This window comes from Rhinolophus hipposideros, assembly GCF_964194185.1.
Source record: "Rhinolophus hipposideros genome assembly, chromosome: 14".
NCBI classification, from domain to species: Eukaryota; Metazoa; Chordata; class Mammalia; order Chiroptera; family Rhinolophidae; genus Rhinolophus; species Rhinolophus hipposideros.
Window position 1 is genome coordinate 1,201,277 of NC_138060.1, and position 22,264 is coordinate 1,223,540.

At 35.7% G+C, this 22,264-nt stretch overlaps 1 protein-coding gene across 6 annotated transcripts in view; it reads right to left on the reverse strand.

Moving 5' to 3' along the window:
- The window catches only part of PPP4R2 (protein phosphatase 4 regulatory subunit 2), a 58,478-nt gene that overhangs the window by 14,102 nt on the left and 22,112 nt on the right, over positions 1 to 22,264 (reverse strand). For all 6 annotated transcript variants that reach the window (XM_081071672.1, XM_081071673.1, XM_081071676.1 and 3 more), the window contains one exon: positions 5,056 to 5,226. In XM_081071672.1, coding sequence (XP_080927798.1) covers positions 5,056 to 5,226 — 171 coding nt within the window. The remainder of the gene's footprint in view (positions 1 to 5,055; positions 5,227 to 22,264) is intronic.

Below are 22,264 nucleotides of genomic sequence, written 5' to 3' on the forward strand. Positions count from 1 at the left end.
TTCTCTTAGAAAAATTTTAAAGTTCAAAAGTAACCTTAAAAGGACAAGAAAATATGGTAAAATAAAAAAAAAAAAAAAGGACTTGAGCTCATCAATGTAATTCTATGTACTATGTATGGCACATTAAACCAAATATAGATACAGAATTGTTCACTTATTCAATACTTGTCTGAGTACCTACTGTGTTTCCCCGAAAATAAGACCTAACCTGAAAATAAGCCCTAGCATGATTTTTCAGGATGACACCCTCTGAACATATAAACCTTAATGCGTTTTTTGGAGCAAAAAATTAATATAAGATCCTGTCTTATTTTCGGGGAAACACGGTACTGTGTTTAGGCATTCACTGTTCCAGGTCTTTACAAAAGACATTAACCCTTCTCTCCAGAATCTTAACAGTTCAGGAAATCAAGCAAACAAGTGAACTGACAATTTCCACTTCAAAGAGGGAAAATTTATATGACAGTATACTAAAATAATTTTTAGAAAACAGATTTTTCATGTCAAAATACTATATAGTATTTAATATAGTTTTTACTAATTAAAAACAAAAGCAAAACTTAACCAAAACGAAGTTACCAATTAGAAAATCACCAAAAGAAAAAAAAAAGGATATGAAACTATAATTTATAAAAGAATTGCTAAGGACATAAAATGTTGTTCAATTTCACCTGCAATCAGAGAAACAAATCCATGAACATACATACAAAACTTTTAATGAAGAATTAATTACACTATCTGTACTTATACACACACAAGAAAACACAAATGAACACATGTTCTGAGGTCAATTTGGCAGTATCAATAAAAATGTTAAGTATGTGTGTATACTCTGACCGAGTAATTCCAATTCAACAAATTAAAAGGAAAGCAAAGGGAATGTGACATATAACAAAAGGTTAACTGAACTGCACTCTTGGAAATGCCATGTGATTAAATACCTGAAGAAAAGAATGAGACTATTTATGATACTTAAAAATACTCACAAGTGAAATCCCTTCAAATAAAGTCTGTTCCTAAATATGAATACATGGTTAACATATCCATAATTCATTAAGTTTGGTATTGTCGTCCCATACTCCAAATTGTCAATGCCGAACTGTATATAGAACAATTCAACTTTACAAACACTACTCTCCTTCAATAAAGGAAACCCTAAAATACAAAGTCCTAAAAAAAAAAAAGGTATTTAAATGACACAGACTATGAGACACAGAAGCATTTTTTAAAAGATCAGTTTATTATGGTGCAAAATATCTTTTCAAGTGCAATATTTTACAAAGGGCTAAAAATGGGTACTTGAGGGGAAGAGGAGAAATACAAAAAAAAATTTAAACTAAAAAGTAGAATACTTACATAAATTGTTATAGTTAATTTTCATTTTAAATGAAATGTGACTTTTCTAATACAGGTTCTATACAAAATATAAAGATTTATAACGCCAAATACAAAATGGAAAGAAAAAAACATTAAAATATTTCCTGATAAATGAATGTTTCCAATGTCATACCCATTTAACGTGCGAATGCCACTGAAACCCGTAAAAACAATTCAAGTCTTCTTAAAAGAAGTTGTGGGACCATTTGAGGTCTTGCTCCTCGGCATATGTTGTCAATTTGGCTCAAATACACTCTTATAAAAATTCTCTACATGTTTTGACATTTCTTATGTCGATATTTACTTGGCATAGTATGGCAGGATTCCAAAGAAGCCCACCCAGGACCACCCTGCAGACCTGGACCCAGTGCTAGGTACCAGCAGAGGCCCACTGTGCCCCACTGGCTCCCTGTTTCGCAGGGAGGGTTATCTCAGCCCTTATCCACCATAAGGATTTTCTAAGAACAGCTCAAATAAAGTCAAATAAAGACGGACCTCAAAGATAAACTTAATCCCTCCCCCACAACAAAACATTTAAGTAACAGACCTGCAATCAAAGCATAAGGATTTGATATTTTAAGCAAAACTCCTAAACTTAAAAATGGGTTGCTGCTTTTAATCTTGCATTTTAACTGAATTGCTTACTGAGAGTCTGAAAAAAAATCTTTGCTGAACTCTCTTAGCTCTGAAAGAGAAAGGACACTTGCTCCATCAACTTGAATAGACAATGGAGTAACAATAGTACAGATCCCCAAAACAAGAGTGGCAGAGATGGGCACCAGGAGACATCCAGTGTGGTAGTGCAGCTGTTTTCACAGAAGATGTGGAGACAACCGTAGGGAGAAGGGCAGGAAGCCCTGGAATGGGTTCACCATGAGAGAGGGGCCTATGCCTTGGAAAGTAATGCGATTCTGGCGGCATCCAGTAAACTCTTTGCTAGCTAGCCCTTGCTGGGATATTCCTAGGTGACAAAGAATCTTTGTGGCACTGTCTGAGGAAAACTCTTTTCTAGGGTATAAAGCGGTCCTATAGGGATATCCACCACATCTGGTTCATGGAGACACGTGTAAGGGCTGGTTTGCCCTAGAAGTTTGTTCAGACTCTACAGATCTCAAAATTAACACAGAAATCATGCCTTCAAGGCCACCAAGGACCAGGACAGTCAGCCCCCATCAATACTACGATGGCCAGATGAGGATACTTTGATACTTCTAAAATAATTTTTGTGAGCACAATTAGAAAAAGCCAGCTACAAAATTAGGCAGAAGAAATGGAAAGCATATTTAACTGGTCTCTAGAAGCTTCAAAAGAGGATTTAGATAAATAGATCAACCTATGATGTCGTTTAGGTGTCAACTCAATTCTCAGAGGTATTAAAAATGGCTGTCCTTATTATAAAGGTGGAAGGTCATTTGGAACGTGACTTGTCAAGGACAGATATAAACTGTAAATTCCTCCAAAACAAAATTTGGATCCAACTGTTTTCTGTTTGTGACTGTGTATGTCTACGTAGGTATGTTGTAAATGTGAGACAATATTCTACATCCATATGGTATTATTAAAATTAATTTAAAGGCAAGCACTTGTAAGGATTGAGTATTCTAAAATTCTAGAAATATAGAAACTCCAATGCTTTTCAAGTTCACATGATCTGAAATTAATCCTTAGTAAATAGTAAATAAAAGCTACCCTAAATTTGTTGGTTTAAGTAAAACAGACAGGTCTTTATTTTACCTGGGTTTTTACAAAAAGTCCATGCCAATAATTGACTTTGATGTCTATGAAATGTTTCTAGAGATTATAAATTATATTCATAAATCTGCCAAGCTAAAGAATGTTAATTGCTTACATCTTAATTTTCATTAGAAATTGAGATATTAAGGGTCAAATCTCAATATATGCATGAATAACTTTGTGGTGTTCCAGAAGGGCTCCAGGAATACCTCAAAGAATTTGTCATTTATTTTAGATTACACGGAAAATAAGTGATAAAAGAACCAAACATCTGGGGCTATGGGAAACCCAAGACGGCTACTTGGCTCCTCCCTGGCTCCCCGTTTTTCAGTTTTTCATTCCTTTATGCAACACAGTGCATTTAAGCTGGACCTACATGAAGGAGCTCATGACTTCACATTACTGAAAGGAGACATCTTACACTATTGCCAACGTTTGTTAGAGTCACTTCAGGAAAACGTGAAGTTGGTAACCACTTCCTTTCACAGTGAGTTCCCAGAAGACAGACTTTAGATGTTTTTTTGGAAAGGACATCAAATAAAAGGTACTCTCCAACCTCAATGGAAGGGAACCTTATCAGGCGCCTAACCCTGAATAAACATTTACCTGTCAATGAAACTTGCCTCTACCTACAATAGACATTAAAGACTCCTTGAGGACGAGAAGCTGCCGACACCAGTGGTAGACAGCTATTCCAAGGCCTGTATAACTACGGATTGATACTGAACCCAGAATCTATTCTGTCTGATTGTGTTTACTGATACCAGTCATAACAGTTGTATACTTGTTCTTTGAGTTTTTTTGTATAGTCCAACTATTTGTAATTACTAAACATGTGTGACTGTTAATATTCGTTTCATGGCTTACATAAATGTTATACTAGATGCCAGATAAAGAAAAAAGAGACTGGAAAAACTCAGATCATGACAGTCAGAGAAATGATCCAGAGTGTTTTGTTTTGTTTTGTTTCTCTTTTCACAATGAAGACCATAAGACCTGACTGCCTTCCATCTATTTACTTGCCCTTTCCTTTTGGGGAAAATTCGGCCTCAACTCAGATCCCAGGGTTACGGTGTTGCCCCATCCCCCATAGTCAACAAGACAACGTCAATACTGAGACTTCCCAGGAACGAGCCTTCCTAGTGCTATGAAACTACACCCTCCAACCAAAAGGTTGGTCATCAATGCCTCCTTCAGATTAATGTATGAAGAAAGGAGTTCTAAGGAAAGTAAACTTCCAGGGTGATCTGATCATAAATTCTTAACTGTCCAGGTCATGGTAAGTAGCCACACTCCAGGCTTACAACTTCTTTACTTTGCCTTAAGCAAGCCCTGTCCAGTTTCTTTGCATGTAGGTCAAGACACCTTTGAAATGCCTCTTTTCAGATCCCTCCTACTAAACGATAACCACTGTCAAGAGAGTAAATAATCTTAGCTATCCTGTAATTCAATCTCCATTTGGCTTTCTCCCTCCCACCTTCATGTAATTTTCCTCGCCCCCCCCCCCTTAATTTCAAAGGCGTGAAAGAAACTACAAAACTGTTATTCTGCGGAGCATTTGAGATCTTGCTCCCAGGCATATGTCGTCATCAGTTAGGCTCAAATAAATTGTTATAAAAATTAAAAGGGAAAAAAGCTGTAAATATTTTAAATACTTTTAAGCTGAAAATCAGTAACTCCTATATACAGAGGGTGACAAAAAATGTATAAACATTTTAAGAAAGGAAAAAACTATTAAAATTGTAATACTCAATATATACTGGTAACAAAAAGATGGATACCAGTCATGTGCATATATTTTTTGGCACCCTTGATATGTCACTAGAAACACAGAACTTATTCTAATCGATAACCAGTTATCAAACAACCAGACACATCAAAACTTCAAGAAAAATCTATACTTCTGATAAAAAGAAAATCTTTAAAATAGTATTAAGTGCATACCCATTAAATCCAGTGACAATTTTCAGTATTCTTTCCTTCATTTCATCAAAGGGAATATATTCGACATTAGGGTTGGGTGGACCTCTTGGTTCAGGAGCTGACGTTCTGAAATCATCCATCACTTTCTCCAGTTTGAAAATAAAATAGCCTTTAAATTGGGACCACTGAATCCTATAAGCAAAAAATTTAAAAAATATATAATACCATGTAGCTTTACAATTCTTGAACACAAAGCACAAATACAGAATTTACCATCAGTGATGCTAACAAAATTAAGATCTGAGTAAGCAGTAGAAAGAATGTCTTTGTTCAGTAGAATGCGTGATGCCTGATCAATCTGACAGGATTCATCCAACCTGATTTCATCTGTTTCTTCCAACTCCTTCCTGACCCAAACAAAATCCAAATCTCTGATAAAAACCTAAAAATGAACTACCTCTGGCTGAAAGTCTATTATATGCTAGCTAAGTCCTAGCCTTAGCATTTTTAAAGCTAAAACATTTTGTTTTGATTCTATGCCCCATAACAAAACTAACCAGGAAAGTGTTACGTCCCTTTTTTAAATAGGCTTTTGGAAATTGGCCCAAGTTCACGTTTATAGTTTTAAGTGTACAAGTCAGAATGACATCATACTCTAAGTTTTTAACATCCAAGCTATAAGGCTTACATAGACTAGTAAAGTCTTATATTTGTTAAATAGCAAAATAAACTTCAATTTCTTCTTTTTCTTTTGCTTTCACCAATTATCGTCACTATCTTTTGTCAACAGAAAGGTATACCATAGGTTCTATATAACATGTATTTGCAAATAAAAATACATAATTTCCTTATATACTTCTCACATCTACTCATTTATGAAATTAATATAAACATCTTTTCATTTTACCACTAACATAAGGAAATTTTATGTTACCTGTCTAAAGAGCCTAAATCGAGGGGACGCAAGAGTTGTGAATGCCAACCATTTCCCCACACACAGTACAACCATTAGTGGCAGCAGACAGACTTCTTACACAGGTGACTAGTTAAACAAAATAAGCAGAGTGCTAATCTGCAATCACTCTTCCATCCCACCCAGCAACCCTATAAACTATAAGCTAGGGCAGCAGTTCTCTCAATGTGGTCCAAGAAGTCAAAGCTGTTTTCATAAGAATTGACTTTTTCTCTGTGTTGACATTTGCACTGTTGGTGCAAAAGCAGCAGTAGGTAAAACTGATGACACTAGCACAAATCAAGGCAGCAGTACCAAACTGTACTAGCAGTAGTCATTACTTTCTTGACCATCACAAATTCGCAGTAAAAACAAAAAGAAAACTGTTTCACTTAAAGTTAATAAAACAAGTTACTAACTTTATTAACTTTCAACTTTTGAATCAATATCTTTCTAATACTCTGTGTAACAAAATGAGAAGTATACATAAATGACTTCTGGTATGTATTAAAATACCAGGGACATCTCAAGGAAAAACAGTTGAATACTGTTGCCAGCTGAACCAACTGTTTTTCACAGAAAGCCATTTTTACTTGACAGGACTATCAAACAAATAATGCTTATTCAGATCAGGAGACGTTTGGTAGACAGTTTCTCAAAAATGAATGAAGTAAGTCTATCACTTCAAGATAAACGAAATATTTGTGGCCAATGATAAAACTGAAGCAAAGGTCTCGAAAATGTTTATTCATCACTGTGAGCTTGGAAGATTCCCGATACATTCCCAAGATATTTCAAAAATCAATCAGTGTTGATATAGAAGATATCGTGTGACATGAAAAAAGGAAAAAAAGAAAAAGAAAAGCACATGCCACAAAAGAAATAAATTGAACCTACATCAAAATAAAAACCTTTTGTATATCAAAGGACACTATCAACAAGAGTGAAAATGCAACCCACAGAATCGGGAGAAAATACTTGCAAATCATGTATTTGATAAGGTGTTAATATACAGGATATATAAACAACTACTATTCAACAACAAGAAAAACAAACAACCAGATTAAAAAATGATCAAAATATCTGAATAAACATTTCTCTAAGATATACTAATAGCCAATAATCACATGGAAAGATGCTCAACATCACTGACCATTAGAGAAATATATCAAAACCACAACTAGATAGAACTCACATCCACTAGGTTGGCTGTTACCCAAAAACAGAAAGTAAGTATTGGCTGGCAAGGATGTCAAGAAATTGGAATCCTTGTGCATTGCTGGTGGGAATGTAAAATGGTATGGCCTCAGGGCTGGCCCGGTGGCTCAGGCGGTTGGAGCTCCATGCTCCTAACTCCGAAGGCTGCCAGTTCGATTCCCACATGGTCCAGTGGGCTCTCAACCACAAGGTTGCCAGTTCAACAACTTGAGTCCCTTAAGGGATGGTGGGCAGTGCCCCCTGCAACTAAGATTGAACAAGGCACCTTGAGCTGAGCTGCCGCTGAGCTCCCGGATGGGTCAGTTGGTTGGAGCGCGTCCTCTGAACCACAGGTTGCCCGCTCGATTTCTCAAGTCCCGCAAGGGATGGTGGGCTGTGCCCCCTGCAACTAGCCATGGCAACTGGACCTGGAGCTGAGATGCACCCTCCACAACTAAGACTGAAAGGACAACAACTTGAAGCTGAACGGCACCCTCCACAACTGCGATTGAGGGGACAACTTGGAAAAAAGTCCTGGAAGTACACGCTGTTCCCCAATAAAGTCCTGTTCCCCCTCCCCAATTAAAAAAAAAAGTAAGACAACCTGAACTTTAAAAAAAAAAAAACAAAAAATGGTATGGCCTCTGCGGAAAGAAAACAGTATAGTGGTTCCTCAAAAAAAAAAAAAAAAAAAAAAAGAAAGAAAGAAATCAAATAAAGTATTACCATATGATCTAGTGATCTAGCAATTCGGTCACATACATGTATGCCAATGTACACAGCACTATGATTCACAACAGCCAAAAGGTGGAAACTACCCAAATGTCCATCAAAAGATACATGGATAAACCAAATGTGGTATATACACATACAATGGGATAGTATTCATCCTTACAAAGGAAGGACATTCTGACACGTGATGCAATATGGATTTATCTTGAACACATATGCTAAGTGAAATAGCCAGACACAAAAGAACAATTATTTCATGATTCCACTTATATGAAGTAGCAAGAATAGTCAAATTCAAAGAGACAGAGAGCAGAACGGTGTTTGCCAGGGGCTGGGAGAAGAGAAGGGCGAAGCATCACTATTTAATTTAATTGGTACAGAGTTTCAGTTTGGGAAGATGCAAAAGGTCTGGAGGTGGATGGCAGTGGTGGCTGCGGCACAGGACTGCGAGGACTGTGAATGTACTTAATGCCACTGAATCGCACATTTAAAATGGTAAAGTTTATGTTATATATATTTTACCCCAATGAAAAGTTTTGAAAAATGAGCAAAACATTTAAATAGGCATTTCTCTAAAGACAGAGAAAAGGCTGACAAGCACATGAAAAGATGCTTAACATTATTATCCACTGAGGGAACACAAATCAAAACCACAGTGAGATACCATTTCATACCCACTAGCATGGCTATAACCAAAAAGATGGACAGTAACAAGTGTTGAGGAGGATGTAGGGAAATTGGAAAGCTGGGGGAATGTAAAATGGTGTGGCCATTTTGGGAAATAGTTTGGCAGTTCCTCAACAAGTGAAGCACAAAGTTGACATATGACCTGACAATTCCATTCTCTTAAATTAGTAAATTTTATTACTATTATAAAAAGATTTGGTGAGAATAGCTATTAAAAGCTATTTGCATGATTACTTTTCCCCTCTTTTCCTCATCTATTTTGGGAGGGGAAATTTGAAGTTTAATGAGCAGAGACAGCACATTATAATTTTTGACATGCCTAACATTAATTTCTGATTAATACAAAACTGGCAGGGGTTACTAAAACTTATGTTTAAATTTCACTCGACTCCCCACAGGCATTTCACTAATACTTAAACACACCAGGGAAAGTTATTTAAACAGGAGTCATGTGTTTTCATTTCTTAAGAATTCTTCATGCAGTTTTAATAATCACCCACTAAATTATAATCTGTTTTATGAATTAGGATTTCCATACACATAGGGTTTTTCAATCTCCCCATCTTTCCATTAACCACTTGCCAACCCACCTGTGACGTCTTCTCCCAATAAAGACACACACCCCTACTTCCCCCCTTCTTGTATTTCTTTTAATACAAGAAAGCATAACACAGGACAGTCCTACCACCTCCAAGGAATAGCAAATACTGCACAATTGTAAACATCAAAGGGAAAATGGGAAGAATAAAAACAAAAATAAATTTAATGGGGCTGCTCATTCATGCAAACCTTTAAAAGGCAGCTATGTGAATCAAGATACTTAAAGTGTCACAGAATTCAGTCTTATGTGATAGGAATAAACAAAAACAAGTAAATTTAATATAAATATTGAATTAAGTGAGTGAAAGACTGGTAAAAATAGGAATACATTGTGAACTGCTTACACAAAATCATGACGTTAAGAACTAATTTTAAAATACAAATTCCTAGCCTAGAAAACATCTCTAAGTGGGGTCCAAACAAGAGAACATTCATTATACCATATCACGTTATATTTTATCAATTAAGCAAATATTAAAATATATCAGTGGAACAGAGGGCCCAGAAACAAACCCATATATAAATGGAAACTTGTATATGGGAAAGCACAGGCCTATTCAGTAGGAATACCACAAAATTATATTAGTTTGAAAATAAGAGGTGCCTGTTTTTCCTTTTTTGATATATCACCAATAGTCATTATAAAAATTAGAAAATACAGATAGAAACAATATTGTTCATAATCTGCCCAGTGATCATCACTAATGTACATTTAGTGTATTTTTCACTAATTTTTATTCTTATTCTTTTTAGCTATTTAAATTTGGTTTCCTGGTTTAATATCTTTGTTTCTTCACCTTATACATGGGACAAATCATCTTTGAAAGAATTTTTAATTTGCATCATATGCAGCCACCATTAAAAAAATTTACGTTTACTTCCAGCTCATTACAATAAAAAATATTCAGTGGTTAATATCCTAATAAATTTTGTAGGTATTTTCTATGACCTTAGGATAGATTCCTTTAAGTGGAATTATTGAGTAACAAGTTTGAAGTATAAATATCAAAACTTTTGATGCATACTTTCAAAAGCCCCTTAGAAATGCTGTACCACTTTTATAGAAATATGTATTTCATTCGAGTATCATAGTCTTTCAAAATTCCTGTCAATTTGATAGTAGAAAAACCCTGCATTTCATTCACTGCTAGTGAAAACTGGAATTTTTAACCTGTTTATTGTCCGCAAGACATATCTTCTATGTGTGAATAGATCTTTTGCAATCCCTCATCTGAGGTTCCTCAACTTTGACACTAATGACATTGGGAGCTGAATAATTCTTTGTCAAAGGGGGATGGACCTGTGTATTGTAGGATACTAAGCAGCATCCTGGCCTCTACTCAGCAGAAGTAACACACCCAACCCCCAACTCCCCTCCTCAAAATTGTGACACCATAAATAAATGTCTCCAATAACTGCCAACGTTCCCTGGGAGACAAAAATTGTCCCCAGTTAGGATTACTGTCCCACTCCCATCCATTTAAAATTGTCTTTCTTACTCTTATGGTAGTATGGAAAAAATAAATTATCACGTGACACAAGTATGAACATAACTTCTGAATTCTCATTTTGTACTGACTGCTTCAAAAATAATAAAAGTTTTTATGTAACTGTTGAAATGATGCTAAAATAGTTGTCTAATTTTTCCTATTATGAAATTACTTTTGAAATGTTACATATCTTCCTGCTCAGAAGCTCCTATCTGAAGATGGCATGGTACCTACTCCAAAGGAATCAACTTCTGACACAAATTATGAAAAGAACGTATTTGCCATTTAAAGTGAAGTTTTGAAATTAGAGTGCTAAACATTTAATGATGGTTGTACATAAAAGATCAGGTAAGATGGAAAAGGAAGCCTCAACAGGTAAAACAAACGTTCAGGTAATACCTCAGTGTCAACTTGGGTTTCTTTTTTGGCAACCTGAATATTCATGATAAGGATTCTTCTCAATCTAAGGATTCAAATTACTTTCCTCTACTCATCCACATCTCCCTTCCAATTAAAACGAGAAGTTCTGCAAATGATGTGTTCTGGTTGATTTATGCTTAACTACTGACTAACCTTTGACCCCTTACTGAAAAATTTTCTAAAATTTATTATTCACTGGTGCTTAGTTTATCCCAAAGTTACATGCTACTTTAAAATTGCTAATTAAGTAAAAACATAATTATTTCAAAAGCATTTTTCTATAGCTACATACTCTTGAGAGGAAGAAAAAATAGTCATTAAAAAGCACAGCATCTACTGAAATAATCATTTATTTGTAGTCTGGTCCAAGAACTGTCTGAACAAGTGGAAAATGAACACATCAATACTGCAATGGGTAACCCTTCCTGGGAATCTCCATCTACATATAAAACTAAGAAAATACACTGAAAAATAACTGGAAACGTTTTTAGAACAACGAAACTGACAAGCTCACAGTTAACATCATACTCAGTGAAAGGCTAAAAGGCTTTTCTCTAAAAATCAAGAACAAGACAAGAATGCCCGCTTTCGCCACTTTTATTCAACATACATAGTACTGGTAGTCCTAGCCAGAGTTAGGCAAGAAAAAGAAACAACCAAGAGGCAACCAAGTCAGAAAGGAAGAGTAAAACTATCTCTATTTATAGATAACATGTTACATATAGGAAACCCGAGAATCCACCAAAAAAATTTTAGAATATATGAATTAAGTTGCAAGATACAAAATCAAGGTACAAAACTCAGTTGTGTTTTTATACACTAATTACAAACTATCAGAATGAGAAATTAATAAAACACCTTATTTACAAAAGCATCAACAAGAATAATATACTTAAGAATAAATTTAACCAAGGAGGTGAAAGATTTAGGTACACTAAAAACTGTAAGACACTGATGAAAAAAGTTGGAGATACAAACAAATGTACAGACATTCATGCTCATGGACTGGGAGAATAAATATTTTCAAAATGGCCGTACTACCCAAAGAAAAAGATTCAAAGCAATCCCTATCAAAATTCCAATGGCGTTTTCCACAAAATAGAAGAAACAATCCTAAATTTGTATAGAACCACAAAAGATGCCGAATAGCCAAAGCAATTGTGAGAAAGAAGAACAAAGCTGGAGGCATCATGCTCCTGGATTTCAAAGTATCTAACAAGGCTATAATAATCAAAACAGCATGGCACTGACATAAAAACAGATACGTAGATCCATGGAACAGAACAGAACATCCGAAAATAAACCCATGCATAAACGGTTGATTAACTTTTGACAAAAGAGCCCACATTATACAAAGGAGAAAAAGACCGTCGGTTCAATAAATTGTGCTGGGAAAACTGGACAGCTACATGCTAAATAATGAAATGACCACTACCTTACACCATATACAAAATCAACTTAAAATGAATTAAACATTTGAACGTAAGACCTAAAACTAAAACTTCTAGAAGAAAACATAGGAAGCTCCTACGTCTTGGCAGTGAATTTTTGGATTTGACACCAAAAGCAAAAGTAAACAAGTGGAACCACAAAAAACTAAAAAGCTTCTGTTCATCAAAAGAAACCATCAACAAAATGAAAAGGCAGCCTACAGAGTGGGAGAAAATATTTGCAAACTACATATATTGACACTATTTTCAAATCGGGAGAACTCACAAGGGTTATTCAAAGTGGCCACATCAGAGTAAAACTGTATAATTCTGGAATCAAGGAGAATATCGTACAAAATTCCAGAGATATAAAAACACGTCATATACAAAGAGGGCTTCAGATTTATCAACAGTAACACTGTAGTAAGAACAAATGGAAAAATACCTTCAAAATTCAAAGAGACTATTCTTTCAAGCTAGAATTTTGTAAACTATCCGTTTAAACGAGAATAAACACATTACGGATGCTCAAAGTACCAAAAAAAATAACCACACCAGTATTTGCTACCATGTTTCCCTGAAAATAAAACCGGGTCTTATATTAAGGTTTGCTCCAAAATATGCATTATTAGGGCTTATGTTCAGGGGATGTCCTCCTGAAAAAATCGTGCTAGGGCTTATTTTCCGGTTAGGGCTTATTTTCGGGGAAACACGGTATTATGCTTTCTCTCATTCCATCAAAACAATGAAGTAAACCAATAAAAAGCATGACATGGTATCTAGGAAACTGAAGACCCAAGACAAGAAAGCGAATTTCAGGCAGATCCCAAGAAGGTAGGATGATTAAGGCACGTCTAAAGAGCAACCAGTCCAGAATGGAGCAGTTAAGAAGGTTCCATAAGAGTGTTTTTAAAACATGAAATTGGTAGACGACCTAATATAGCTAAATATATTGTAATGAGATATAAACAACTAACGCTTGGGGCTGCATTAGGCGTGTAAGTACGTAAAAAATTTAAAAAATAGCACTCACAGAGACAATGTATATAATGAATGTTGAACTTACCAAAATATCAATATAATTATAATGAAGAAATTGGGCAATGGAAGTGGGAGTAAGGAGGAGAAGGTAAAAGAAACTAAGTCTTCACTGTCATTAGTAAGAAATCAATAAATTATAAAATTTTAAAGAAAAAGGTAACATTACAAGACTAACAGATATAGGTAATAATTATTTTAAAGTGGTTGTCTCTGGGGAGTAGGAAATAGAGGAAACCACACAGAACACTTTTTTGTTACCTGTATTGTATTACTACACTCACTAAATCGTGTGGATGTAAAACTTTGATGAAAGTAAAAACAAAAAGGTAAAAAAAAAACAACCCATTTTAAAAGTATTGGGTGGTGCCAAAGTGTGGAAGCCTGGTTGAGTTCAAATTTCAGATTAAGTCGCTTTTTCATTTGTATGACCCAGAACAGGTAACTCTAGCCTCCCTTTTTTTCCGCACCTGTAAAATGTGGATAACAGTATCTACTTCACAGAACTAACGTGAGGATTAACATTAGTGTAAACAGAGTGCTTTAGCAAAATGGCTGACACCTAATAAGCACTCAGTGATTGTTTTTCCTCAAGAAAAGTCAGGGTGAGGAGAAACACTTGAGTAATATAGTAGTTACGCACAGAACTTTCCAAATGAGAGCACCTCGAGATGGCATTAGTAAACAAGAATTAAAACAGTGAGAAAGACCTGTTAGACCATAATAAGATGGTTGGGCTTATCTACTGTCACTCAAAGGACATATAACAACTTGACATATAACATATAACAATCTCTCTGGACTAAGAAGAATACTTGTAGAGACTCTACTCCCTTCTATTACAGAGAAAATTCTTTACCCAATATTCCTTCTCTACCCATGCCCAAAACTATTACATTTTTAAAAAATGAACTATTTCAGCTACCAGACAAGAGCAGAGAATGGGAGGGGAGCTGTACATCATTTAGCTTGTCAAAGCTTACCTAGTTATATTTTTTTATGGTTCTTGACAAGCTGGAATACATTTACATATACTGCAGTTACTTCAAATATTCTTTGATTCTACCAGGATTTTCAGTCCATTGATCCTATCACCTTTTTACTGTCTCTCACCTCCTTTCACATCCTCTCCCTTCAGTATCCAGCTTAAATTATAATTAATAATTATAGTCACACCTTGCATACAACTGATTCTCTAGTCCTTCTCTGGCTTCACAGTACTCAAAAAAAAAAAAATCAAATTCACTGGTTAAATGTAATCTCCACCAATCTGCCTACACAGCAGTGCACGTGCAGACAAATGCAAGGTTGCGGACTATGCAAGTGGTCTCAAGTACACTATTAATGCTGTCAGATAATATTGGATTTCCCTAGTTTACTCACTCACATATACTTCTAGATAACTATTTCCTATCTCCTCAAACGCTCAATGAATTCTTCCTCACTCAATGATCTTGCTTCCTGTTTCACTTATAAAACAAGCAAGAGGGAATTTCCAGTCTCCCACTTCCCCCTCTACTAGCATGCTCATGCACACATTCTGAAGCCCCACCTATTACCAAAGATGAACTATCTATGCTTTAATTTACAAACCCAATTCTCCATTTGTGTACCTACTCAAGAGCATAACATCACTTGTGTAATTCTTCCCTTTCTATCAACTACATCTGTAGCAACCTTTTTTTTAAATTTCTAATGGATCATTTTCACAGCAATACACATAAGCTGATTATTGCTCCCTGTCAAAAATGTTTTTCTTTCTTCCACTTACCCTCCCAGCTCCCACATCATTTATTTGCGCTCCTTTGCAAAAAAATTCCTTGAAAGAGTTGTCTTCTTTCCATTCTCTCTCAAACTTACTCCAATCAAGCTTTCAGCCCCATCACTAAAACTAATCTACTCTTCTCAAGGTCACCAATGACCTCCGTATTGCTAAATCCAACGGTTAATTCTCATATCTCATTTCAATTGGTTTATAAAGAGCATTTCACACAACTGATCATTCTTCATTAATTATTTTCTTGGGTTTTATTTTACCTCACTGGTTTTTCCTGATCATTTTCCTTTTCTTGTTTTCCAAAAAGCTTCAAGTCAGAGCTATCCGAGGCTCACCCTCTTTTCTCTTACTTGGTGATCTTATCCAGTCTGGAGATTTTAAATACAATCTATATGCCAATTATAGCTCTTAATCCCCACATTCATTCATCCAAACCACCTGCTCCACATCAATATAACATTTAGCATGTCCATAACTGAACTCTTGATCTTTCCCACAAATTGCTCCTCCAACAGCTTTTCCCATTTTAGGTGTAATAAAAATCCCACAGGGTTTGCTTAGGCAAACCCGAGTCAATTCTTGCCACTGGTATTTTAATAGGGATTGTAACGAATCTGTATACTGCTTTAGATAGTAAGGACGTTTTAATAACATTAATTCTTCCAACCCACAAACAAGATACACTCGCCCATTTATTTGTGTCTTCAATTTCTTTCTTCAATTTCAATGTCTTATAGTTTTCAGAATATAGGTCTCTCACCAATTTGGTTAAATTAATTCCTAGTTATTTTATACTTTTTGATGCGCTTGCAAGTAAGATTGTTTTCTTACTTTCTCCATCTGATCTTTTGCAATTGGTGTACAGAAATGCAACAGATTTCTGTATATTCATTTTGTATCCTGAAACCTGACTGATTTATTAGTTCTAACAGATTTCAGTGGAGTATATTTAGGGTTTTTTTCTATATATAGAGTCATGTCATCTGCAAATACTGACAGTTTGACTTCCTCCTTAGCAATTGGGAGGTCTGCTACTCCTTTCTCACCTGAGATTGCTGTGGCTGGGACTCCAATGCTCTGTTGAACAGAAGTGATAGTACTGGGCATCCTTGTCTTGTTCCTGATCTTAGAGAAAAAGCTTTCAGTTTTCACCACCAAGTACATTAGCTGTGGGTTTAAACCCGAGTCATTCTGGACTCCATTCTTTCTCACATACCACACCCTGTCAGGAAATTCTGTCAGACATGCATTCAAAATACATATATAAAGAATGTGCCTTATTCTTACCACCTCCTGCTAACACTAATACGAGCCACCACCATCTCTTTAATAACCTCTGCTTCTAGCTTACTTTATCTAAAGATATTTTCAGCACAGCCATTCATGGAACAATCCTCCTTTAAGTCTGATGTCACTTCTCTGCTCAGAACTCTACAATGGCTCCCAATTTCACTTAAAAGTGAAGGCTAAAGTCCTTACAATAGTTCACATTGCCTTGCATGATCTGACCCCAATTCCTTTTATATCTCTGACCTTGTCAACCTGTCAGTCTACTCCACCCCTTGCAGTCTGTGACCTCCTTATTAGCCTGTGAAAAAGTGGGCCACACTCCTACTTAAGAGCCTTTGCAGTGGAAGATCCGTCTGCCTGGAATACTCTTCTATACATTGCATAGCTATTTCCTGTCTTGCTGAAATGCCTCCTTCTAAAAGAGGCTTACTGTGACCACCTTATTTAAAATTACAACTACCTCTACCCTTAACTCTCATTTTCTTTACCCTTTTTATTATTTTTCCATTGCCCTCAAGATCTAGTAACACAATATGTAACATATTATCTCTTTGCCCACATATTTATTCACCAATATATCACAAGTACCAAGAATATGTATAGCAAATAATAAGTGCTCAATAATTATTTGGGAATAATATTCACAACCTACCTACTATGGAAAAAAGAAATCAGGAAGAAAAACGTCACATTCCAAGCAGATTTGGGAAGTATTATATGTGCAACTGTTTTAGCAATAGGGGTATAAATGCAAACAGCAATGTGTAATAATAATAGCAACAAAAGCTTTGAACATATTAACACAATCCTCACAACATACCTACGAGTTAGGTAGTACTATTTCACCCACCTTATTATCAATAAGGCAAGTAAGAAACAAACAGGTTAAATAACCTGCCCACAATTACATAGCTAGTACATGGCAAAGCCAGGATTTCAATCCAAGCGTTTTAGCTTCAGAATCCATACTTTCAGTAAGTCATAACATCTAGTTCTAGGAAAAAGCATATGCAAAGAAAAAAAAAAGTCAATGCAAATATGTATCTCTAAGTTAATCTGTAGTAGAAAAAGATACTGAAAAAAAAAATGCCTAGTTGCCTTCAGGGAATTCACAATCTAAACACAAAACAACAGCACAGCAAAATATACATATGATAATGGAAGTAATCATAAAGTCCTATAAGTAAGCTAAGATACACCTAACCCAGGGTCAAGGAAAATTTTCCAGATCCTTAGTATATGTCTTAAAAAATAAGCACAACGGAAAAAAAAGGTCTATTCCCAGAGACAGGGAACAATATGTGAAAAGGCACTGGGATGAGGAAGCGTGATCTACTAGACAGCTGAATAGTTTAGGAGAGCAGAAAAACAAAGGCAGCAAACTGGGGGATAGCTAGGTAGAGATTCAATCATATACATTTTCAAATGTCATGATAAGTACCTTAAATTTTAACTTGAGCAAGGAGGAGGGTGCTTAAGATTTTAATCATGGAAATAACATGGTATTTAACACTGTTGCACAGCCACGACTATGATCCTAGATTAGAGACTGGAAAGGGCAAGCAAAACTGCAATTAGGAAACCATTTAGAAAGCCTGTACAGAACCTCGGGCAAGACGAGAATGCTGGACAGGTAAGTGTCTACAGAACCAGAACCTGATGTCTGTGAGTCTTCATGCACACCCCAGTAACACTGCTATACTTCAAATCACCCTTTCCTCTAGCTTAAGCTCCCGCAACAGCCTCCTGAACGATTTCTCTGCCTTGCCTGTATTAGACACAAGTTCCCCCGGGGCAAAGCTCTAATTATCTCTCTCCTGCTCTTTCTTCAAAACTTGTATGGTCTTTCTAAATTCAAAATTGTATGTATTAACCAAAAACTCTCTGATCTACCCCAACTCTACCTTCATAACCCTTCACTTTTTCCTGACTATTCTTTGCCCACTATTCCCTTTTCCTAGACTGAGTAACAATGCTTCTTGTGCCATGAATCTTTCCCTAACTCTCCTTGCCAGAAATAATGTTACTCTACTGCTCCCAATGTACTCTGAACTCCCTTAAAGCAACTATTACAATCTGCCCCCACTGTTCCACTGCCCACCCCATCAGCTCCCATACAAAAAGTGGATTAATCCTCAAGTAGTCCATTTGGATTTTTCTCCCCAGAAATGTGAAATGTGGAGAGACCAGAGACTGGAAGTCGCTGGAGCTAAATCACCCATTAGCAGCAACCAAAAGAAAAAGTCTAGCAACTTCTGCTGAGGTACCTGAGGTGCCCCATCCTCAGTAACTTGGCTTGGTGGTGGTATACCTCAGCCTTTGATTCTGAGTGCTACCTCAATATATTTCCAATAAGTTTTTCATTCCCGTCTTTTCTTGTTTTCTTTTGGGCTTAAGTGAACCAAAATCAGTTTGTGCTGCTTGCAAGCAAAAAAGTTTTAAATTAATTTGCTGCTTTCAAAAAGCCAAATATTCTTTTGAGATTAAATCTCTAATGCTCCAGCTTTAAGCAGAAATCTGAGCTGTGAAAAAACCTCTTCTGAATTTTCAAATTAGAATTTCAAGCTTATGTTTTATATTTTAATACTGAAAATTCTGTGACACTAGTAAATTAACATCAAGTCTGAGTAGACATTCCCCAAAATGAGCCATTTGAACATTCAGTCTAGCAGACTAACCACAGTATTCAGAGAATTTGGGTTTTAGTTTAGTTCTTTGCATGTAGCTCTCCAGAATGTTATACACACTGACAATCTCTTTATGACACATCACTGCCAATAAAGCAACTTTACTGCTATTTTCTTATTAGAACTTTATCCCTTGATTATAGTTTGGTGAATTTTATATTTTTCCAATATAAACATCCTTGGTCTTCAAAATATATGAATCATCCTGCATCAAACCTAAAGTCTGATTTTCCGTCATTAGAAATTAGATCTGAATTTATAAATGTAGTCATTTATGAATTCAAAAGTCTGGAGCAGGTTGTAGTTCAGCCAATCATATCTATAGTTTTTAACGAAAGCTTGTTACCTTTGAAAAGGATAAAAAGGTAACCACTTCAAGTCATTATAGAGAAAAATTAAACAATGGTAAAATTTTGTAATTAAAAAATAAAAACATTCAAACTGAATACTAAAAAGCGAAGTTCATTGAAATATATCTTTAAAGGGCTACTGGCATTTCTTTTTCAAGTATATCTGAAAAATCTGAATGTAAGTCCTTAGAACACAAAGGTTTGCCCAAAGACACTTTAGTTTTCCCAGGTGATTTTATTCCCTAAAGCTACTAATTAAATTCTCATTTCCATTTGTATTTTACTGAGTACATCTAAATATTAAGTATATTCTGGGGCACAGAAATGGAGGGACTGTTATTTCTTCCTTTATGAAATACTGAATATTCAAACTGTTTTTAATAAGGTATCCTTTTATAATAAATTTTAAATGCCCCTTATTAATACCAAATTCACTGATTAAAAGAAATAGCACATTTAGAAAACATCATTCTGTTAACGTAATTCTATAAAGATTTTGTACTGTTCAAGTATCTATTCTTAAAAAACGAACCATTCAGTCACAAATAAGGATACAATTTTATCCACAAATCCTCATACCAACCTGAACTTTTGAAGACTATCGACTAAATATAAAGACAATGTACTAAAAAAAATTTTTTTTAAACCTATCCTTACTTGAAACTTAAATCAACCTACTCATACTGAATACTCAGAAGCCTTTCTTAAAAGAGTGTAAGTCTTCCAAACTACCATGTTTCCCTGAAAGTAAGACCTAGCCGGACTTTTACTGTAAGACCGGGTCTTATGTAATATAATATAAGACCGGGTCTTATATTAATGTTTGCTCCAAAAGAGGCATTAGAGCTGATTGTCCAGCTAGGTCTTACTTTCGGGGAAACGTGGTATCAGTGCTAGCTACTCAATACATTTAAATACGTGTTTTTCCTAAACCTTCACAGAGCTAATCATATTGTACTAATCAAATCTAAGTCAGGATCACCTGTAACACTCCACAGTAAGAATTCCAGGACACTATGATGCTTCAAAAACATTTAATTTCAGATATTAAAATGTGGACAAAACAGAGGAGGAATATTTACTGACCTTTTAATTTTAAATCTTTTTCAGGTAGCAAAGAGATTCTAATGTTAAACCTTTAATAAAATTTCTAATTCTATAAAAATTTTCAGGAATACTAGAATTTATATGTATGTATAGCAGAACAAATTCAAAAGGCAAAAATTTAAAGCAATTTAATTGTATTCCCATCTTAAGTTCTCTTTATTGGCCTCATATATTATGAGGCTAGTATCACTTGACACTAAAGCTTTTATCTCCCCAAAGTTTTAAAATAAAAATGTATAACAAATACAATTATTAGTATTGGTTGACCCCTTTCTATACCTGATTATTCTTATGCTCATAGCATATAAAATTTGACAATTAAGTTCGAGAATTTGCCCCCGTGCACTTCCGTTGGCAGCACTGTACAAACAGCTCAGTAAGGTTCCATAACCTTGGTGTTATCAGTGTCTCACAGCTGTGTTTGTGTCGACGTGTGGCGGTGTTGCTGAGTGGCGTTCAGTACTGTTGTTGCGTGTTTTTGTGTGCTGTCACGAGAATGTCTGAGCTTGAATTAGAGAAATGAACAAACATTTAATTTTCCTGTTAAACTTGGCAAGAGTGGAAGTGAAATCAGGGACTTGTTAGCCCAAGTTTATGGGGATAATGCCATGAAGAAAACAGCAGCGTACAAGTGGATTAACCATTTTTCTGAGGGGAGAGACCGCATCACTGATGAAGAGAGGTCAGGGCAGCCAGTAAGGAGCAGAACTGATGAAAACATTGCAAAAATTAGGCGAACTGTGCATCAAAATCGTCGGCAAGAAGTAAACTAAGTAAACATCGATAGAGAAACAATTAAGAAAATCTTAACTGAAAACTTTGGCATGAGAAAGGTGTGTACACAAATGGTCCCGAAGGAGCTCACCGATGAACAAAACCAAAGGTGAGTCAAAGTTTGCCAAGACCTTTTGGAGAGGCAAGACGATGTTTTGGGCCGTGTTATCACTGGTCATGAAACACAGGTGTACCAACAGAACCCTGAAACAAATTATCAAAGTGCCCATTGGAAGTCAGCCAATTCTCCATGACCAAAAAATTCTGTCAGTCCAAATCAAGTGTCAAAACGATGTTGCTAACCTTTTTTGATATCAGAGGGATTATTCATTATGAATTTGTACCAACTGGGCAAACAGTTAACCAACTTTACTATTTGGAAATGCTGGAAAGGCCGCATAAAAAAGTTAGACAAAAACGACCTAAACTTTTCACCAATTCATGGCTCTTGGACCAGCTTACACGGCACTGTCTGTGAGGGAGTTATTAGTTAGTAAACAGATAACTGTATCGGAACACCCTCCTACTCACCTGATCTGGCCCCCAGCGACTTCTTTCTTCACCCGAAGATTAAGGAAATACTAAAGGAAGACATTTTGATGACATTCAGGACATCAAGGGTAAATATGACGATAGCTCTGATAGCCATTCCAGAAGGAATTTCAAAATTGCTTTGAAGGGTGGACTAGGTGCTGGCGT